Source organism: Phocoena sinus, chromosome 17 (genome assembly GCF_008692025.1).
Source record: "Phocoena sinus isolate mPhoSin1 chromosome 17, mPhoSin1.pri, whole genome shotgun sequence".
Taxonomy (NCBI): Eukaryota; Metazoa; Chordata; class Mammalia; order Artiodactyla; family Phocoenidae; genus Phocoena; species Phocoena sinus.
The window spans coordinates 70,203,227-70,223,900 of NC_045779.1; the positions used below are offsets into that span (position 1 = coordinate 70,203,227).

General features: G+C 35.3%; 1 protein-coding gene across 6 annotated transcripts in view; it reads left to right on the forward strand.

The window, feature by feature from the left end:
- Nucleotides 1-20,674, forward strand: part of EFR3A (EFR3 homolog A) — a 190,093-nt gene that overhangs the window by 32,654 nt on the left and 136,765 nt on the right. For 4 of the 6 annotated variants that reach the window (XR_004346383.1, XR_004346384.1, XM_032609419.1 and 1 more), the window contains exons 2-8: nucleotides 1,852-1,928; nucleotides 4,130-4,257; nucleotides 5,501-5,651; nucleotides 10,304-10,425; nucleotides 15,548-15,697; nucleotides 17,435-17,572; nucleotides 19,802-19,880. Coding sequence is in view for 4 of the 6 variants with exons in the window: in XM_032609419.1 (XP_032465310.1) it covers nucleotides 1,852-1,928; nucleotides 4,130-4,257; nucleotides 5,501-5,651; nucleotides 10,304-10,425; nucleotides 15,548-15,697; nucleotides 17,435-17,572; nucleotides 19,802-19,880 (845 nt within the window). In the remaining 2 variants the exon portion in view is untranslated. Of the gene's footprint in view, nucleotides 1-1,851; nucleotides 2,000-4,129; nucleotides 4,258-5,500; nucleotides 5,652-10,303; nucleotides 10,426-15,547; nucleotides 15,698-17,434; nucleotides 17,573-19,801; nucleotides 19,881-20,674 lie in introns of those variants that run through there. The other 2 variants (XM_032609420.1, XM_032609421.1) reach the window with 2 other exon arrangements.

Consider the following 20,674-nt stretch of genomic DNA (forward strand, 5'->3'; position numbering starts at 1 on the left):
CACTTGATACATATTTGATTTTAACTTATTTCAGTGTATTAATATTCATCTGAAGTATTTTTATATTAGGTATAGTTGACACAGAGATATGACTTTTGCTTACTTGGCTTTTACCCTTGTTTTTCTTTCTAGTAATCTAGCCTGTGTTTTGCTTTTGGACTTTAAAAAGAGTTCAGGTATTTTGGTGTTAGTCTGAAAAAAATTCCCTAATGGACTCTTTGGAATATTTTCTTCTATTAACGTAGAAAACATCCTGAACAATGTATAACATTTTACATTATCAGCATGTAGTGCCTATGTATATATTGCTGAATTATCCACTATTTTTTTTTAATAACAAGTTTATGAACTTCTCAAGGGCAGGGATCTTGTCTCTTATACTTTCTTGTATCTGTGGCATCTAGCCACAGATGGTGGCTAGGGACATAGCAGGTGCAGATGAAATATTTGGATGTTGATTGATTTGACCACTAATATCTCTGGATTTGTGGAAAGAGCATGAGTTTAGAGTTAGACATTGGATTCTCACCCAGCCATTGATGTTGAGTAAGTTACTTGGTCAGTTCTGCTACAGTTTCCACTCTTGTAAAGTAGTAGTGATAATAATACCTAACAGATTTGCTGGAAATGTTAAATAATGTATGCACACTGCTTTATGGTAACTAAAGATGCTGTACATGTCTTAATTCTGTCTTGTTTTTATCAATATAATGGCTCCATTCTATGACAAATCTGGACTCAGTCTTACATGTTTTGGCCTGTTGGGCACTTAACTTGACGTTGTATATGACTGCATGCATGAGTCATGTATACTTCATGAGCAGAGTGAGGTCTGGAGAAGTTGTCTGTTGAATAACATTACTCAGTAAGATAATAGAAGTCTGCTTAAGTCTGCGTTCTCTTAACTTCTAGCTTAAGTGTTCTCTCATACCATATTTTGGTTTCTAAATCCATACAAGTGCACACTTACACACAGACACACATACCCCAGTTTCATAAATCATGGGAAGAATTTTATAACGGCTCAAGACCAACATTCCCGTGAAGTTATTAGTTTGTAGGACAAGAAAATGGATCCCTCCTACTTACATAGCTCTTTCCAGAGAGTTGATGTGCCTTACCCAAGGTCATGTAGCCATTTAAGTGAAACAATTGGAATGAACCCAGGTCTTCTAATCCAAATCCTTGACTCTTTCCAAGATGCCAACAACTGAAAATGTATAGAGCAGCCTTTGAGCACTTTTTGAAATTCCTGGACTTTCCCTTGATGTTGATTCTCCCTCACTCTTGTGGTTCCTTTGTATGATGCATCATATAGATACAGGTGTTAACTGTTTTCACCAGCTACACTAGGAGCGAACTGCCATTTTAAGACCATTGTAGCTGGAGCTGAGTGGATTGGGCTGGGCAGAAAAAGTGGGGGTGAGGGAGGTAGAGGTAGAGGTAGGGGTAGGGGCTGCAGAGAGTAGTAGGAAATGAGACCAGAAGGGAGGCAAGGTGGGGTACCAGTTGTGTATATGCTTTATAGGATGAATGGGGCAGGTTTTACGTGAATGTGCATGCATGTGTGTACACACACACATGCCCCAAAACAGTTTGAACAGTTTGGTTTGAAACTTTGGAGTAATTAATTAGCATGTTCATTTTGACCTGGTGTCTTTGGGGAGGGGAGGAGAAATTTAACTTTTTCACTTCTTAAGTAATTGAATTTGCATGCCTTTTTCTATTTCTGGCTGTTTGTACTTTCCCCCTTTATTTTAAATAACCCATAAATGTTCAGAACTTGAATTTCTAGGTCAGTTTACCATACGATTAATCTCTGTACTTTGTGATTTTATTCTTTTTGAACAGGAGTGTGTTGCTGCTGTTCAGCTTTGCGTCCTCGCTACAAACGCCTGGTGGACAACATATTCCCCGAAGATCCAAAAGTAATTTGATCTACATCTACTGATCCTTCTCTTTGCTGACCCGTCCTTCCCCCCTGCTGACCTCCCTAAAGGTTTCCCTAATTGCATTTCTCTACTTTTACTCCCAAATCTCATCGTGTACACTACTATTTTTATACTACTCTGTTTTTTTTAACCTGTAAATGATCCATGCTTGCTTGTCTGACTTTCAGATTCTTTTCTTAGATTAAAGCATAAATTCAGAATGATGGACGGATGATGTTCTTTAGTCTGTATAGTTCCTAAATTCAAGTAATACTCACTTACCAAAAATTTATGAACTAGTGTCAGATCATTTGTATGAAATGCCAAAAGAACACAACTGTGAATACAGACTTGGTCTTCTGCTCTCACCAAGCTCCTAGACAAGTAAATCGGCAATTACAATATTGTGTGAAACAATATGCTGTGATAGAGAAATAAGTACAGGGTACTGCTGGAGTAGGTAGGAATGATATCTAATCTGGGCTTGGGAGAAGAAAGGCCTGAAGGAAATGAAATCTAGGCGAAGATCCAAAGAATAAATAGGGTTGGTCACACAATTTTCAGAAGAGAATTGAGAAGTAAGGGGAGAATATTCCAGGCAGAGTTTGTTCTCTTTTTACTTAAGTGCTTTTTAATTTTTTATAAAAGTTACTTTATTGTGGAAGATGACTGGTTTCAAAGCAGTTGTCTTTGATTGATTTTGTTTGACACTGTCTTAAATTTTCCAAGACTCCTTTAGTCTAGTGTTAAATGGATAGGAACGAAAAAGTGTTACATGGGTTTGACTTCCAGAAGTTGCTTTATTTTAAAATGTAGCCAACCCTAGAAACCTTTTGGTTATCTTGATATTAATTTATGAGATACACCTCATTGTTAATCAAATCTGATTTAAATATTCAGCTATTTTTAGGAGGCCTATCAATTAAATATTTTGGCTGCGAGATATCCTGGATAATTTATGGCATATAAATAACTCTAAGATATGGTACCTGCCTTTAAGAAGCTTTCCATCCATTTGACTGATATAAAGCGAAAGCATACTAAATATTAAATCACAATGCATAAATCAGTAAGAAAAATGTTAAGTAAAACAGGTGGTAAAGTTTCTGCCTTTATATCAGGGAGGTATCACATGGGTTGGCAATCTCTGTGAAGCATTCTCAGAAGAAATGTAATTTGCTGAACTCTGAAGGATGTACACCATCTGGAGAAGCAGAGATTAGTCTCTTTGTTGCCGGCAAGAGAAAAATCATGGTAAAGTAAGAGATACATTTGCAAACAAGAGCCTTCAAATGAAGGTGCCTATAGCCTAATTGAAGTGTAATGAGTGATAATTGTACACAGTTCCTGACTGGAAGTTTCAGAAGTATCATTTAATAGACTGAATATTCAGATCATTTCCTTAAGGAATCTGGAACATATGATTACTGAAGATAAGGTGGAGCGCAGATTAGGGAGGAATGTAAATGACAGACAAGGCACCTACTTTATCCCCTGTAACTTACAGGCAGTGAGGGAGCTTTGAATACTTTTGATCATGGGAGTGGTGGCAGGTAAATTAGAGAATGGTTACAGAAAGAATCTTTATTTTTGCCAAGTATTTAGGTAAGATTTACGTAAATAGCAATCTGTAAAATAAGGTTTAAGGAAAAGAAAAGATTTACATGAACCTTGCATACATATGGCAACCATAAACCCAATTGACTACATTTCTTATTTTCAATTTATTAAACGAACAAATCTTGTGGTATATCCAAAACACGTCCAACAGTAGATACCCAGAGTGCAGAGGTCTACATGTCATAGTCTGTGCCTTCAAAGAGTGCTCTAATGAGGGGAACAAATAACCAAACCTTTTCTTATAATGACTAAAATATATTCTATTCCTTACATACTATATGCAGTTAATTGAGCTATTTTTCTGTAAAGGAAGGTGTTAGAATAATCCATTGCTTGTGAAAGCATATTTAAATGCTTTTCCTAAATGGGGCATTTATTTAACTTTTTGAAAATTCTACATATCCAGAATGGTGATTAGCTCTTAAGAGGCTATATCCAGGAAGGTTCAGCATAAATATGGATTAATTACCAATCCAAAAAGGGGAAATGTGAAGCAGGCAACACTTAGAAATACAAAAAATAAGCATGAAAATATAAATATAACCTATTTCACTTGTTTTTTTAATTTTTATTTTTAGGATGGCCTCGTTAAAGCTGATATGGAGAAATTGACATTTTATGCTGTATCTGCTCCAGAGAAACTGGATCGAATTGGTTCTTACCTGGCAGAAAGGTTGAGCAGGGATGTTGTCAGACATCGTTCTGGGTAAGGAAACTAAATTGCTGCTAATATAGTATCTTTGGAAAATTCTTCCTAGGCTAAATCATCCTATAAATTATTTTGCCATCTAGTCAGGGAAAGATAACATATGGAGAATAAAACATTGTAATATCATATAAGGAAATGTGTAATACCGAATAGCTAATACTGTAGCTTTTATTACTTTCCTGGTGGTCAGGTTTAAGAATAAACTCATGTTACTTAACAGAGTTGTTTAAGTATCCATTAATTTTTAAGACTTCCCTAATGGAAATAGTAGAAATTGATTCCCTTAGTCTGTCAGCACAGTACTGTAATTTAAAAATCAGTCTCAAAATTGAAAACTATCGGAAATTCTGTTAACGAACTGATTTTTATCACAGCTCCAGTTTTACCTATCAGAGGAGCAATAAAAGAGAGCTATGTTAGGCTTAAGGTTCAGAATACGTAAGCATGCTGATTTGACCTGTGCTAGCTATGCATCCACCTATAAATAAAAGTCTACCATCTTAATCCATTCTCTGTGCTTGAACAGCAGTAACTTTGCAATTTGGTTTATAAATACTTTTCCATATTGTCATTTTATGATACTAGTTTCTTAGAGTATTCCTTTCTCTAAGTGCTATACTGGCTCTCTCTACTTCTGCATTGTTACCATTTAGAGCATTTGATACAAATGTGAGTCTTGATACAAGTAGTTTTTATAGTTGATTGTTCAAGCAAAGTTATCTGAAGTCTGAATTTTAATTTTTAGTACAAGCTTTAAAATCTGATGAATTATATGGTAAAATGTATGATACCTTTACTTATAATATTGCTGATACTGTTTTATATACTCATATTTACAAATACAAATAAATTGTGTTAGAAATTTAGGCACATTTCTTATAATTACTTCTGGGTTGGATGCAAAGAAATGTGGTTAAAAGCCTGGAAAATGGAGAATATTTGTGTTTGCAAAAAAATTCACATGAAGGTAATGTTAAAGAAGCTCTGGGAGAGTTTTTGGTGAGCAGGAGAAAATGGGATAGTACAGTATAGTTTCTGTATACTTTCCACATGAGGACTATTTTATAATCTCAAGATCATTTGTGTTGTGTGAAGATTAGGATCTCACTTAGAAGCTGCTAAATTTGCCTTTCTGTGTTCTGTGCATTTAAGTAAACTTATTTTAATTATCCCTATGAAAATGATTAGGAGAATTAAGAGAGCTAGAGATGTGTTGACATTATTTTTCTCTTATATTTAGGTATGTTTTAATTGCTATGGAGGCATTGGACCAACTTCTTATGGCCTGCCATTCTCAAAGCATCAAGCCATTTGTAGAAAGCTTTCTTCATATGGTAGCAAAGCTGCTGGAATCAGGGGAACCAAAGCTTCAAGTTCTTGGAACAAATTCTGTGAGTAAAACTATTCTCTGATTTTAAGTTTAATTAGCATAACTTGGATTAACTCTTTTTAGAGTGTCTATCTGGTAGAAGCAGATGCTCTGGTCAGGGCATTTGGACAACCAGTACAATGGTAGATGATTAGAACATTTTGTCTCTAGCTTTTATTGTCGCTGCTTTTGAAATCTGGGATGTTAACCAATCATAAGGAACAACAGAAACTCAGTTGGCCATAAATGGAAGGCCTTTCTTTTCCCCCCAGGCCTTCTTACACTACTTCTGAACTATTTCTGCTAACAGCATTCATTTTCTTTTATCCGGAACCATAGTTTGTTAAACATGTGTGGGGTTGGGGAAGGCATATCTAATAAAGAAAATAAAATACAGTGATAACCTTTTTCCTCTTGTCTTTAGTTTCATTGTATAACCTTCAGTCTTTCAGTTCCAACTTCATCTCTGAGGAAGCTTTCAGGCATTCAACCAATCTATATGTTCCCATCCAGATTTTTATCAACAAATAACAGAGTCATATACTACCTGCTATTGTTTATAGATAACTGTTTTGTGGTTAGGAAGTGTAGGGGGTGACTGACAGCATGGATTCTAGGGTTTGACTGCCTTTCTTTGAATTATGCCTGTGACACTTCCTAGCTGTGTATCTTGGGCAAGTTATTTAACCTCTCCTTGCCTTAGTTTTTCATCTGTGAAATGAGGATAATAATAGGACCGATCTTGGTACTCCTGTTGTGTGATATGAGTTAATACAAATAAAGTTCTTAGAGCAGTGTTTGGCACTGTTAGTTATTGTTGGTAGTAATATAATGTTTTTCTTTTTTTGAAGCAAGAGTATGTAAATAAAATCCTCATTAAAAAGCCCTTAATATGATTTTGTCCATTTGTTTCAGAGGGAAACTATTGGCTATTTCCAAGTGCAGTTAGGTGGTGTGACAGGCTCCATTTCTGGTAACATAGCTACTTATGCTTCTCCTATTTCCTTTACATTTAGGTGAGGAAAGTTTAGGGGAAATTTAAAAAAAATTTTTATTGAAGTATAGTTGATTTACAATGTTGTGTTAATTTCTGCTGTACAGCAAAGGACTGAGTTATAGATACATATATACATATATATATATATATATATATATATATATATATATATATGTTCTTTTTCATATTCTTTTCCGTTACGGTTTATCACAGGATATTGAATATAGTTCCCTGTGCTATACAGTAGGACCTTGTTGTTTATCCATCCTATATATTAGGGGAAGTGTTTTAATGGTTGTGGGGGAAGGAGTTTCAGTGTAAATCTCCAGACGTTTCTTTACTTCAAGCCAGCAATGCCATTAGAATTCCTTTAATGACTCATTTGGGAAAAAGACAGAATTCTCCAGTTGCCTACTTTGACTTGAATGAATTGTATTAAATGAAATGCTGTATTATATTGACCAACATTATTTATATAGTATTCCCTGGAAGCCTGATTTTAATTTCTTAGTGGTGCTAAGCTGTCAAACATGACTGGTACTGATTTAGTCCCTCTGTATTTATTAGTGGTCTTTGTACATTTTATTTTAATTTGTTGACATTTGCCACTTTTTGCTGATGCTGACTCAGGGTAACAGTACGGGATTTATTCAGGTTCTCCTTTGTTTTAGAAATTGTGCTAGGTACTTTGTATTTTTACCCTTTTTTAAAATTGTGAGCTATTTCAAATATAGAAAAGTATAGAGAATAATATAGCATACCCGCATAAACACAGATTCAGGCAAGAAAATTGTTAAGTAGTTAATATATCAATAAATGATAATACATAATTATTGTTATAAATAATAATACATAATAGCAATAAATGTTAACACTCTGCAACATTGGTTCATGTTTTTTAAAAGAAATAATATAGTGTATGTTAGATACTTCATATACATTATATCATTTGATTCTCACAAAAACCCTTCAAGCTTAGAAGTATTATTCCCATTTTACAGATGAGGAATTGAAGCTAAATAACATGTCCAAAGACATAGTGAAATAATAGTGTTGTATAACAGGGATTCAGTGCTAGGCCTTTCCTACTCCAAAGCTTGTGTTATATAAATACACTGTCATTTTTGTGGATTAAAATCTAGGAAAAGCAGAGGTTACTTTCCTTTTTTTCTTCCTCTTGTATTCAATTGATCCATCTCACTTTTCTGAAGCCTACTGCTAATCTTAACCTTTTCTTTAACTATTGTTGACAGTTGTCCATAGGGCCCAGTCGTTTAAACCATTCACTACACTAAAGCAGTGATTCTCAACCAGGGACAGTTCTCCCCCCTCACTAACCCTCCCTGGACGTTTGGCAGTGTCTGGAGACGTTTTTGATTTTTCACACCTGGGGTTGGGGGAGTGCTAGTGCCTCCTAGGATGCTGGGCGTGCTGCTAAACATGCTATACGTAATGCACAGGACAGTCCCCACGACAAAGTTTATTGGGTCGAAAATTTAATAGTGCTTACTGTGAGAAACTACATCTAAGATCACAGTGCTGCTGCCTTTTGTTGTACCTTTTAAAACATATCTAGCTCTTCACTTAAATTTTTTTTTTAATTGGAGCATAATTGCTGTGCAATGTTGTGTTAGTTTCTGCTGTACGACGAAGTGAATCAGCTATATGTATACATATATCCCCTCCCTCTTGGACCTCCCTCCCACTCCCACACCTATCTGGGTCATCACAGAGCACCGAGCTGAGAGGGGGAGAAAGTAGCAAGGCCTTGTGCTAACTTTTGTTTGGTTCTCATTTGAACTTCTCAACAGCCCTGTAAGTTAAATATTCCATTTCACGGGTCACATATTTTGTTAGTAAATCCAGGATCCAAATCCAGAGCCATCTAACAGAATCCATTCCTAATCTCTGCACCATACTGTCTCATTTTTTCCCACTCCTACGTATGATAAGAAGTCTATAATGGTAATACCTTTCTTTTTATTGATTTTTCTTAGCACAGGGTATATAGGTTTAGAATTTGTTAGAGAGCTCCCAGAGTTACAGGAATTAGAAGAGCTTTTCCATAAAATTGGGAAGGAAGATAATATTTTATGCACTTCCCTGGAACATAGCCGCACATGTTTTATCCTGTTCTTTATGCCAAAGGGTGATAGGAGATGCTTCTGTAAATGATCACTCAGATTGTACTTGAGTATTTGTGACTTTCAATAAGTGAAAAGAGAATAAAGTTTCTCCTAAAAAATTTCTAGAACAATTTAACATTTTAATGGCCAAATTTTAAAATTTCTGATTAATTTTTTTCTAATTTAGTATGTGATTTTTGGTAGCAAGTTTGGAAAATGCAAGAAAATATGAAAGAGTAAACAAGTTAAAGATACCTGTAATTTCAGTATCCAGAAGTAGTCCTTTACTATTTTAATTTCTTTTTAAAATATATTTTAGAAAATGGGGAACATATTGTATATACACTTGTATGTGTTTTTATCATTCACATTTTTTGAGCATTTCCTGGTGTCATTCAAAGTTTCTTTTTATGAAAAATACAAATATTTGGCTTAATATTTTCTGAAACTCTTCATATGGTCAGTGTGTAGTTATGGGAATCTTGAAAATTGGAATCAAACCCCTGAACTGTAATGCCAGTTTCACCATTTACTCACAGTGTCATTTTGGGCAAGCAGTTTAACTTCTGAATTTCAGTGTTCCTGTCTGTAAAGTGGGGATGATGACACATTCTTTACAGGATTGTAGGAATGATTAAATAAGAACTCACGTGAAAACACCTAGTACAGAATATGGTACAGAGTAGGTAATGAATGTCAGTTTCATCTCTACCAGGTGTGGTATTTGTGGTCTTTTTCTAGATAATTGTGAATCATATGAAATTATAATTTAAAACAGATGACTTGGCTCTGGCTGAATTAATTTAAAATACTTTTAGTATCATAATTTTATTTTTTCAAATTTATTCTATGCTTACTTTAGTTTTGTTTCCAGGACAGCTTTAGGCTATTTTAGAAGTAATAAATTACTGAATAAATGAGAAAGCAAGTAAGAAAAAAAGAGTACATATTAAGGAATCATATGGCTAGGTCTGTGACTCATGTAGGATATTTAAAATTTCCTAAACATATGGATATCTCTCTTTTTTTAATCTTTAGAAAAGAGGTAGAATAAATTTTACCATCTCAGTATTTTTTCTTCTATATTGAGTTGGTTTTCTTCAGTTTAGGGCCCTTTTTTCTTGTCCCGTCTCATTTGTATAAATATTATTCATTCATGTGTTATGTAACAACTGTCAAGATTTCCTACCCGAGATTTAAGAAATAAAATTCCCTGAAGGTTTGGGACTGACTGAGGTTGTCATGGAAACACCGTCAGCATCCAGGAAATGCAGAAGGGCTTTAGAATGAGAGCTCTTGAGAGGGTGGGCTCACTCAAAAGAGACTGCATCACAAAGTTATATTTGATGTTTATAATGCTATATTCTTGATTAGGTAAAGTTCATTATCAAAAACTTCCTTTCGTATATATGTGGCATTTATGATATTTCATATTTCGTTTGCTTTTTACTTGGGTATTTCTTGTCGATGTAACAAATAATGAATGAAAGTAAATGTGTTTGTTCCACACTGTCAAAAAGGTGATAATACATCTTATTGTTATTTTTTTAGTTTGTCAAATTTGCAAATATTGAAGAAGACACACCGTCCTATCATAGACGTTATGATTTTTTTGTATCTCGCTTCAGTGCCATGTGTCACTCCTGTGATAGTGATCCAGAAACACGAACAGAGTATGTATTGTTTTATGGTTTATAGTCTTGGAGTTATTTATTGATGAATATTGTATTTATATATTACATAATGATCACCAAAGGAGATGGGAAAATATATGCTTTATTCCTGAAGTACAACTTTTCATTGCTGTTAGAAGAACTGACTAAAGCAGCAAAATTGAGAGTGGTTTCCTAACTCAGTCAGAATAAAATGCAGAGTCTTTACTGTAACCCAGAATGCCCTTTAATGCTCACCATACCCCAGTGTTAGATCCTGTCATTTCTTCTTCCTTTCACTCTGATCTAGTACATGGGTCTCCTCGCTTGCTTGAATACATGAGGCACACTTCTCCCCAGGGCCTTTGAACTGAGCGGTCTTTCGGCCTTACCTCACTTTGTTCAGATTTCTGCTCTTATCATGAGAATCCTCCCTCAGCCACCTTTTATTTATTAATATCAACCCTCCCAGTTAAGCTTTATCTTCTCATATCTTGTCTGTTGTCTCTCCTCTATGGAAGATGAACTCCAGGAGGGCAAGGGTTTTGTTTTGAGGACTGCTGTATCACTAGTACTTTGAATATTGCTGAGCACATTACCGGCTCTCAATAAGCACTTTTTGAATGAATACATACATAAATTGAACGAATGAATGACTGTATGTTATGGGATCATTGTTTGACTGAGGTTGTCATGACAACTGATTTGGGCATTTTTAAACATTTCTTCTAGATACATCCTAGTAATAATCTAGAATCAAATACTTATCTGCAGACACAATCGATAGATTGACATGTATATGAAAGTTAAAAATTAAATTCAAAATGACCCTGGTAAATGTAGTTTGAGCTTTACCATAATACACCTAAAAAGAAAGAAACTAACCCAAATTCAGAGTGTTGTCATGAACAGTCGATTGTCAAGATTGAGCATGTTTTGTGATTTTTACTTTTCTTTTAAAATAAAGGAATATACAGAAATGTAACTAGTTAGCTTTAAGCATGCAAGCTACAGTGTTGCTTTACACAAACAAAAACAAGTGTAAAAGTTACTTAACTTGGAGACAGAAAGCTGAGCGGTAATTTAATAGTTTTCAGATATAAGAATTATTTCTGTCTGAGATGCTGTTAGTATAATTTTTCCTTGGTATACTATAGACCATTTAGGATCCTGATGTTATTCCTTTATTACGGGTGTAAAGCCTTACAGAAAAATAGAGATAACTATAACTATCTTATAATAATAAACTACCTATTTCTCCCAATCACTGCTAAAGTCTCTTTTTCTCCCTAAAGGATATTCAAAAAATGTTTTATAAAACTGTTCCCTGTTCTCAGAAGCTGGTATTAACTTGTTAATGGGGCAAAAAGGTATAAAAATTAGCTAAATAAAATGCCACGTTTTGTTCAAAGTTGTAACAATTTTGTTTTCTTTTAAAATACAGAAAATAATCCAGAAGATAGGGTTTTTTTTTGTTTGTTTACTTTGTTCACGTAGGCATTTCCCAATTTTTGGTTGAGGTGGTGAATTTCACATATAAACCAATGTAGGTGAAAAGTGTTTATGATATTATAGTACCTATGAAAGGATGCATTTTAAAAATTCAAAGCTTTTACATAGGTATCTGATTTTTAGGTTTTAGCGCCCCCTAGTGAAAAATCTTGTCTTTCGAACACGTATTTTCGTAACATTTTTCAACTTACAAAAAAGAAACTTGAAATTTTCTGTACACAAATGAAAGGTGGTACTTTGTCTTAATTCTTTATTATATAATATTTGATATTCCAAAATAGCACTTCATTTGAATCACTGTGAAACAAATGAGTAAACTAAAATGCTTTAAGATACTTAGAGGGCTTGATTTTTTTTTCGGCTTCGTTTTTAGTAAAAGCCCTTTTGGTTTTCTTCAGGACTATTTATATTCCTTCTTAGGTTCTAACTTAGATAGTTATTATAAATCTCTCTATTTTTAGCAAAACACTGTCAAATAAAACTTAGGGGGCATGGCCAGTAGGAAATGGGACTGATAACTGTTAAGATTTTCTTAAAATATTTGACTTGCAAATACTACCTTTGTAGTAATGTTAGGCTTGCCCACTTGTGATAGCTGCAGAAGAGATTTTCAGGACTTTCTTTTTGTTGTAGAAAGCAGCATGAATAAGACACAGCTTTGTAAAAGGCAAGATTTGTCTCCTAGTTCACTTTCTCACCTGTTCAGCGTCATGTTACCACCGTATCCCATGTTCCACCTGCTACTACTGAATGTCTGCATTACTTCCCGATGGGTTTCTAAGCAGTATCACCCCCTTCCCCACATCTTCCATTCTCTAACCCTATTCGCAGCTTTTGGAAACAGTGCTGGGTAAGCTGAGTAAACTTCTAATGGTGACTATTTCAGGTAGTAACAATAAAGGAGGGTAAATAACAATCAAATTTGGCCAGAATGAAGGTGTTTCGGGGCAGAGGGGCTACCGTGTTAGCTCTTCTCGCGAGATTGTTCTTCCCCAGATTTTATATACTGTTTTCTAGTTACCTTTCTTCTCATCCTTGAACTGATAGATTTTATTTTTAAAGAAGAGTGAGGAAGAGCTTGAGGACGTTGAGGGCTGTGAATTGGGAAGGGAGGATAAGGCAGCATTCTCTCACAGTATGGATAAATATGGATAAATTTCAAGTCCCATATGCACACAGTAATGTATATACATGAGGACACATGGATGTATATGTGTATATGTATACGGCTCAGGTTATCGGCACTGCATTTTGATAGTTCTTCTTTGTCATACCTTTTAAGGAACCAGCCTCGTCTTCCATCTAGGTGGACTAAGGGAGGTGAGAGGTTCTCAGGGAGAAACAGTGCATGAAAAGTCTGCAGACGCATTAAGGGTGTTCAGGAACAGTGAAATCCTGTTCTCACTCAGCTGCTGAGACTTTTAGTCAGGAAATGGGAGAGAATCTGGTCTGCGTTGGTTTGAATTATTATCATGCACTCAGGAAAACCTAGTTTTTTTTCATTTTTTAAAAAATTTTACAGAAGTATAGTTGATTTACAATGTTGTGTTAATTTCTACTGTACAGCCAAGTGATTCAGTTATACATATACATACATTCTTTTTAATATTCCTTTCCATCATGGTTTATCACAGGATATTGAATAAAGTTCCCTGTGCGGTACAGTAGCACATTGTTTATCCATTCTATATATAATAGTTTGCATCTGTTAATCCCAAACTCCCCATCCATCCTTCCCCACCCAGCTTGGCAACCACAAGTCTGTTCTCTGTATCTGTGAGTCTGTTTCTGTTTCGTAGATAAGTTCATTTGTGTCGTATTTTAGATTCCACATATAAGTGACATCATATGGTATTTGTCTTTCTCTTTCTGACTTAGTTCACTTAGTATGATAATCTCTAGGTCCGTCCATGTTGATGCAAATGCTATTATTTTATTCTTTTTTATGGCTGAGTTGAGTATTCCATGGTATGTATATACCACATCTTCTTTATCCATTCATCTGTCAAAGGACATTTAGGCTGTTTCCATGTCTTGGCTATTGTAAATAGTGCTGCATTGAACATTAGGGTGCATTATCTTTTCAAATTACAGTCTTCTCCAGACACATGCCCAGAAGTGGGATTGCTGGATTATATGGCAGCTCTATTTTTAGTTTTTTTGAGGAGCTCCTATACTGTTTTCCATAGTGGCTGTACCAATTTACATTCCCACCAACAGTGTGGGATTTTTCTCCATTGCCTCTCCACCATTCGTTATTCTTTTCTCCATTGCCTCTTTTCTCCATTGCCTCTCCACCATTCGTTATTTGTAGACTTTTTGATGATGCCCATTCTAACTGGTGTGAGGTGATACCTCGTTGTACTTGTAATTTGCGTTTCTCTAATAATTAGTGATGTTGAGCATCTTTTCATGTGCCTGTTGGCCATCTGTATGGTCTTCTTTGGAGAAATGTCTGTTTAGGTCTTCTGCCCGTTTTTTGATTGGGTTTTTTTTTCATTATTGAGTTGTATGAGCTGTTCGAATATTTTGGAAATTAAGCCCTTGTTAGTTGCATCATTTGCAGATATTTTCTCCTAGTCCGTAGGTTGTCTTTTTGTTTTGTTTATGGTTTCCTTTGCTGTGCAAAAGCTTATAAATTTGATTAGGTCCCATTTGTTTATTTTTGGTTTTGTTTCTATTGCCTTGGGAGACTGACCTAAGAAAACATTGGTACGATTTATGTCAGAGAATGTAGGAGAACCTAATTCCTTTGATTAAATTATTTTTTATTGAAAACTGATACAGAGAAAATATGTCTATAAAAGTCTTTTTTAACTTTAAATGTTGATTGTAAAAAGATGGTATTAAAAGTAAGCCTTGAGACTTCCCTGGTGGCGCGGTGGCTGAGAGTCCACCTGCCGATGCAGGGGACGCGGGTTCGTGCCCCGGTCCGGGAAGATCCCACATGCCTCGGAGCAGCTGGGCCCGTGAGCCATGGCCGCTGAGCCTGCGTGTCTGGGGCCTGTGCTCTGCAACGGGAGAGGCCACAGCACTGAGAGGCCCGCGTACCACAAAACAAACAAACAAACAAACAAACAAACAACAAAAAAAAAAAAAACTAAGCCTTAGGCTTCCCTGGTGGCACAGTGATTAAGAATCCACCTGCCAATGCAGGGGACACAGGTTTGAGTCCTGGTCCGGGAAGATCCCACATGCTGCGGAGCAAGTAAGCCACAGGTGTGGAGCCTGCACTCTAGAGCCCACAAGCCACAAGTACTGAGCCCACACACCTAGGGCATGTGCTCCACAGTAAGAGAAGCCACCGCAATGAGAAGCCCGTGCACCGCAATGAAGAGTAGCCCCCGCTCACCACAACTAGAGAAAGCCCACATATAGCAATGAAGACCCAACGCAGCCAAAAATAAATAAATAAATAAATTTATTTATTAAAAAAAAAAAAGTAAGCCTCTTTTGGAACTGCCATATCTCTGTCCATCTTAGATTTTTGAGATTTTTATTTCTTAGACTTATTGTATGTTATTTTTATTGTCTCGAGATAACTATTTGACATCCATTCTCTTAGTTAAGTAAGCAGACTTGTTTAAATAGCTTTTTTTCATGACTCATTTTTTTTTCTTCTTTTTTATAGAATCCGAATTGCTGGAATCAGAGGTATTCAAGGTGTGGTTCGCAAAACAGTTAATGATGAACTTCGGGCTACCATTTGGGAACCCCAGCATATGGATAAAATTGTTCCATCCCTGCTGTTTAACATGCAAAAGATAGAAGAGGTTGACAGGTATTGAATAAAGATGTTAGGGCTGGGGCTGTGTTACTTTAATATGTGTGTATGTGTGCACGCTTGCTAGAGTAAGAACGTTTGTCTTTAGTATTATGTATATAGTAGTCCCGTGAACTTGAGCAAGTTTAAATATGTATCCTTTCTGAAAAAATATCAGCTTCAGTCATCAAATTAGACTGAGCAGACAGATTTTGACCCAGACACTTAAGCTTTTATTTCTTTTAGAATAAATTTTCACTTTACTTTCTGCTTATTATTGGGCATCCACATTGCTATTTGAATCAATACTACTTAGAGCTGCCAAGTGTAAGAAATAGAGATTATAAACTGAACTTCTGTTATTCTTTAGAGATCCAGCATGCTTTTTCGTAGGGAGTTAGTACTAATCTAAATAATAATAATAATAATAGCAGCTACTATTCAATGTATATATATTTTTCAACAGAAATACTAGGCTATTTATATCTTATTTATTCTTCTAAGATATTTTGGCATGGAATATTGTTTTGGGGTGTATGCTGATTTCTTCCCCCCCCCCACCCCAGTAACCTGTTGAACTTAGAATTCTGTACTTTATTCTCTTTTTTCAAATGCCATAAGCATGCTTTCCTCCCAAATTTGTTGCCTTACACAGAGGTACTATGCAGCCAAGTTTTAGAACCAGTATTCTCCAGTTTGGCTTATTATGCTGATCTCCCTGATTCTTGCAATTTAAAGAGGGAAATCCAAATCAAATTTAAAAGATACTTAATTCTGTAGCTCTAAAATTTTAACTTAATTTGTAATTTTGATGATTATGTATGCAATATCAAAGTAAAAGTGGTCTAGAAGTGAAAAGGTGAAACCGGTTAACTCTGCAAGCGCTTATATGTTTGTCAGAATTTATGGCAATTACAGCAAGTATTTATGCTAGATTCCTTAGATGTGATTGTCTCCAGCTTTGGAAACCTAAAATGTGAAACGATATATTTTAACACCTTGGGTATTTTTCCTGTTCTTGGCAATGTAGCTGAGGTTAGTTTTTCTGTCTAAAATATTTATTCTTCTAAAGGTACCTGGCTAGTTGAGAATTGACTCCCCATAATTATGGCTCTTGAGGTACAGGATTAGCATAAATAGGATACAGGAATGCTGATACCGTTGGTTGCCAAATTTTAAGAAGTTGTGTTTTCTCATGGTTTTATCCCAATGCTACAGATCCATGCTTTTTTGAAATTATTATTGCACATGAATACATTAATCTAAAATAAGGTTTTAAAATATGAACAAATAGTGTCTATTGAAGACATCTACTTATACAAATGTTCTAATTAGCTTTTAAATTTTTATTTTTTATTCAGACTGTGCCATAGTTTTTTACTTGATTTTATTTTTGCTCACTTACAGTTAAACTGGGTGATCTTTGGGCACCTTGTTCTTACTAGGATTTTGCTATAAATGTAGCAAAGTTGTAGGAAGTTAACAAAATAGCAACTACTGAGTATTTTGCCTTTAGAAAAGATATTCTATTAGTTAGAAACAAGTTATACAAGTGAATTTAGCTCTCCAGTTTTGAAAGATTATGTGATTAGCTTCAAGGTGTTGAGTTCATGAAGTAGAATTAAGCTCTAAAGTTATTTTGGGATAACAAGAAAATATCATTCTAATATTTCCGCGAAGTAAAAATCTGTTCTGTTTAACTGTCAGAACTAGTGTCAGAATTCTCGCATTCATTTGTTTGTCTTTATTTTTCAGTCGCATAGGCCCTCCTCCTTCTCCTTCAGCAGCTGACAAAGAAGAGAACCCCGCCATGCTGGCTGAAAACTGCTTCAGAGAACTGCTGGGCCGAGCGACTTTTGGGAACATGAATAATGCTGTGAGACCAGTGTTTGCGTAAGTAGTTGGTGTTTCCCTGGTTACTTGTGACTGTGCTACATTCCTTCTGTTCTAATTTACTTGCAGAGGACAAATACTCTTACCTGTGTGAGTGAGTTATTAATAGAGCCGGTGCAGCAATGTGGGAAGGGTACAGGATTGAGTCAGACAACATCCCTTTGAGCACTTGTTCAACCACTTTGCTAGATTTTCCCCCTGAAATAGGAAATACAGTCATGTGCATCATTTCACTAGAGTTTTTATTCACACCTTGAAATGTATATATCCAGTAAAATATTAAAACAAACGAATGTCCAAGGATGATGTATCTTATTTTATTAACTTCTGGTCAGTTCCTCATATTCCCTGGCTTCTGTTTCTTGGCTTTCTTTTTGCCATGGCTGGACTGCCTTAGGTCGCATTCTCTTCTCTGACTAAATTTTATCTTATACCGAGTGACTGAGCAGAGCAGGAATATTAAATATCTTGTTGGTACTTATATGCTGCCTTCCGAGCAGAATACATTTGTGAGCCTTGAGTTTCTCCACATAGACGTTATCTCTCAAGCCTTGTAAACCCTCTGAGTTCTAACTCAGTTGTCAGATGATAGATTTATATAACATTCTGTGTAATTTCTGGACATTTTTGCTAGTCTTTCTTTTGTTAATTATTTGCCTTGTCCTTTCCCCTTCCTGACTATAATAATGTCTTTATAGCATATATAAAGTAGTCAAAATGTAACATCCAGAATTCTTTATTTAGGGCAGATATTTGGGTTCAAAGTTGAGCTTTAGTTACAAGAATCTATAAACCGCAAAATTAAGCATCAGAGAAATATTATAGTGTTTTCAAAAGGATTCCCCCCACCCCACCCCACCCCCGACTGCTACCACCACCAAAAAGTTGAGATTTACCGTTTAAAGACTCTGTGGGCTTATGAAAATGCTACTAAGAACTAATCAAATTATGTCAAATATAACTAAAGGCAGATTTATTTTTTCCAGACATGCTGATTTAATATCAGAATTCCAGCTTTTATCTTGTTAACCGAGAGGTAATCTATAAGGCCTTAAAAATCTAGAGAGCTAGTCTAAAAGAAAGAAACTACCGAATTAACTATAATTGATTACTTGAGTAACTTGGAAGTGGGCCATATTCTTTTCTATGTAGAACTTAGTGGACTTACCTCCTGATCATGTGTTAATTAATTAAATGTTAATTAAATAGTTAATTATATATTAGCTATTTAGTTAATTAGCTGATTAAATATTAAATGCCCTCTGCAAGTAAGGTACCAGGTATTTTGGGGGAATATATACATGAATAAAACTGTCCTAGTCCTTAAAAACTTGATTGATAATTGGCATTCCTAGTGGCTTTTTACCTTGTGTGTTCTGTGAATTTTAACTTTGAGCTCATATTCATTGTACCTTTATTTGTGAGAATTCTTTGAGGCTTGGATTAATGGTGTGTACTCCATAAGAGGCTTTATTTTGCTTCTGCTGAAGGCATGGATGCAGTGTTATCCAGGCACCACTTTGAACTACGTTCTTATCTTCAGTTTTTTTGAGCCACATAGATACTTGTGAACTCTGTCAACCAAGATGAGAGCCTGGGTGCTAGGTTGAATTCTTCAGAGAGACTTTCGTTTTTGTGATTCTTCTCAGAGCCAAGGCCAACACAGACACGCTTTTTGACAGTCTTCTACAACATAGAACATTCCCCCAGATTCACTGAAGGTGTCGTCTTTTAAGGCTTGAATTGATGCATGTGTTTCTGATCTGATAGCCACCTTTCCTGGGTGGACCCTAAACTTTGTCTCCAGTCTCCTGTGTATACAACCCTTTAAACCACTAGCTATCAGCTACCAGAGATCTGAAGATGTGCCTAAGATAACTGCTGGCTTCAGTGTATACTTACCTCTCCAGATTCTCACCTTCTTGTGGAGTCTGGACTGAGGGACTTTTCTTTTTTGCCAGCTCATGTTGGTATTGAAAAATCATATATATATATGTATATGTATGTATATGTGTGTGTATGTGTGTGTATGTATATATATATATATTCTAGTCTTTTATTGTTACTGTTTTATGAAAGGATTTGGCAGTTCTGGAAATGGGAACATTGACTTTCTTTTAGATAATATTATTTTGTTGGTAGGCTTTGCATATTGTTGAGGGTTCTAGAGGAGAAAGTGTAATAAAAATAAGGAATTCTTAAAGTAATGTTCTTACTGTTAATTTACAGGCATTTAGATCATCACAGACTATGGGATCCCAATGAATTTGCAGTTCACTGCTTTAAAGTTATAATGTATTCCATTCAGGTAAGGATTGGTTAACTGTTATATTTATATATAAGTAATTTTAGTTCTGTGTCGATAAGCATGTCCTCAGACAGAGATAGAGAACAATGTAGGAGATAAGACGTGTTCTTAATTTAGTTGTCTCATTTATCTTTATTTACCGCTTTTATTCTTATTTGCCAAGATGAAAAAATATCTAATTAAAAAGAACTAAATGATTTTATGACAGTCTTTATTGTGCATTTATTAAGTACATTATTGAGCGTTTATATTTTATGATAAACTGGCATTAGAATTGATATTTATAGTCTTTATGCATCGAGGCACCTGATGAGGCAGTCTCGTCTACTGCGGAGGACAGCCTGGGTTTTCTTAAAACTTGAGCAGACCCAGTTAGCTCTTAATTCGAGTGGGATTTTAGGTCTTTATTTTTTAACACTATCTACATTTTTAATGCCCTAAAAAGTCATCATTAATTTAAAGGAGATAAGGTAGTAAGAAGCAGTACAGCTTTTAGTATAGGTCATACCAGGATTTTCATCCTAGATGTGCTGTTTACTAGTTGCATAGAACTTGGGCAAATTATTTAGCCTCTCTGAGCGTCAATTTCCTCATTTCTGAGAAGGAAATGTTAATGAATTCATTGAATGGTTCATTTTTATATTAAAATAGAAGGTACCATTTATCAAGCACTGGTTATACCTCTAAATATGCTAGTAACCTTATGTATATGCTTTATCTCATTAATCCTCCTTATTTTATGAAGTAGATATTGTTATTATCCCCATTTTACGGATCAGAAAACTGACCTTTAG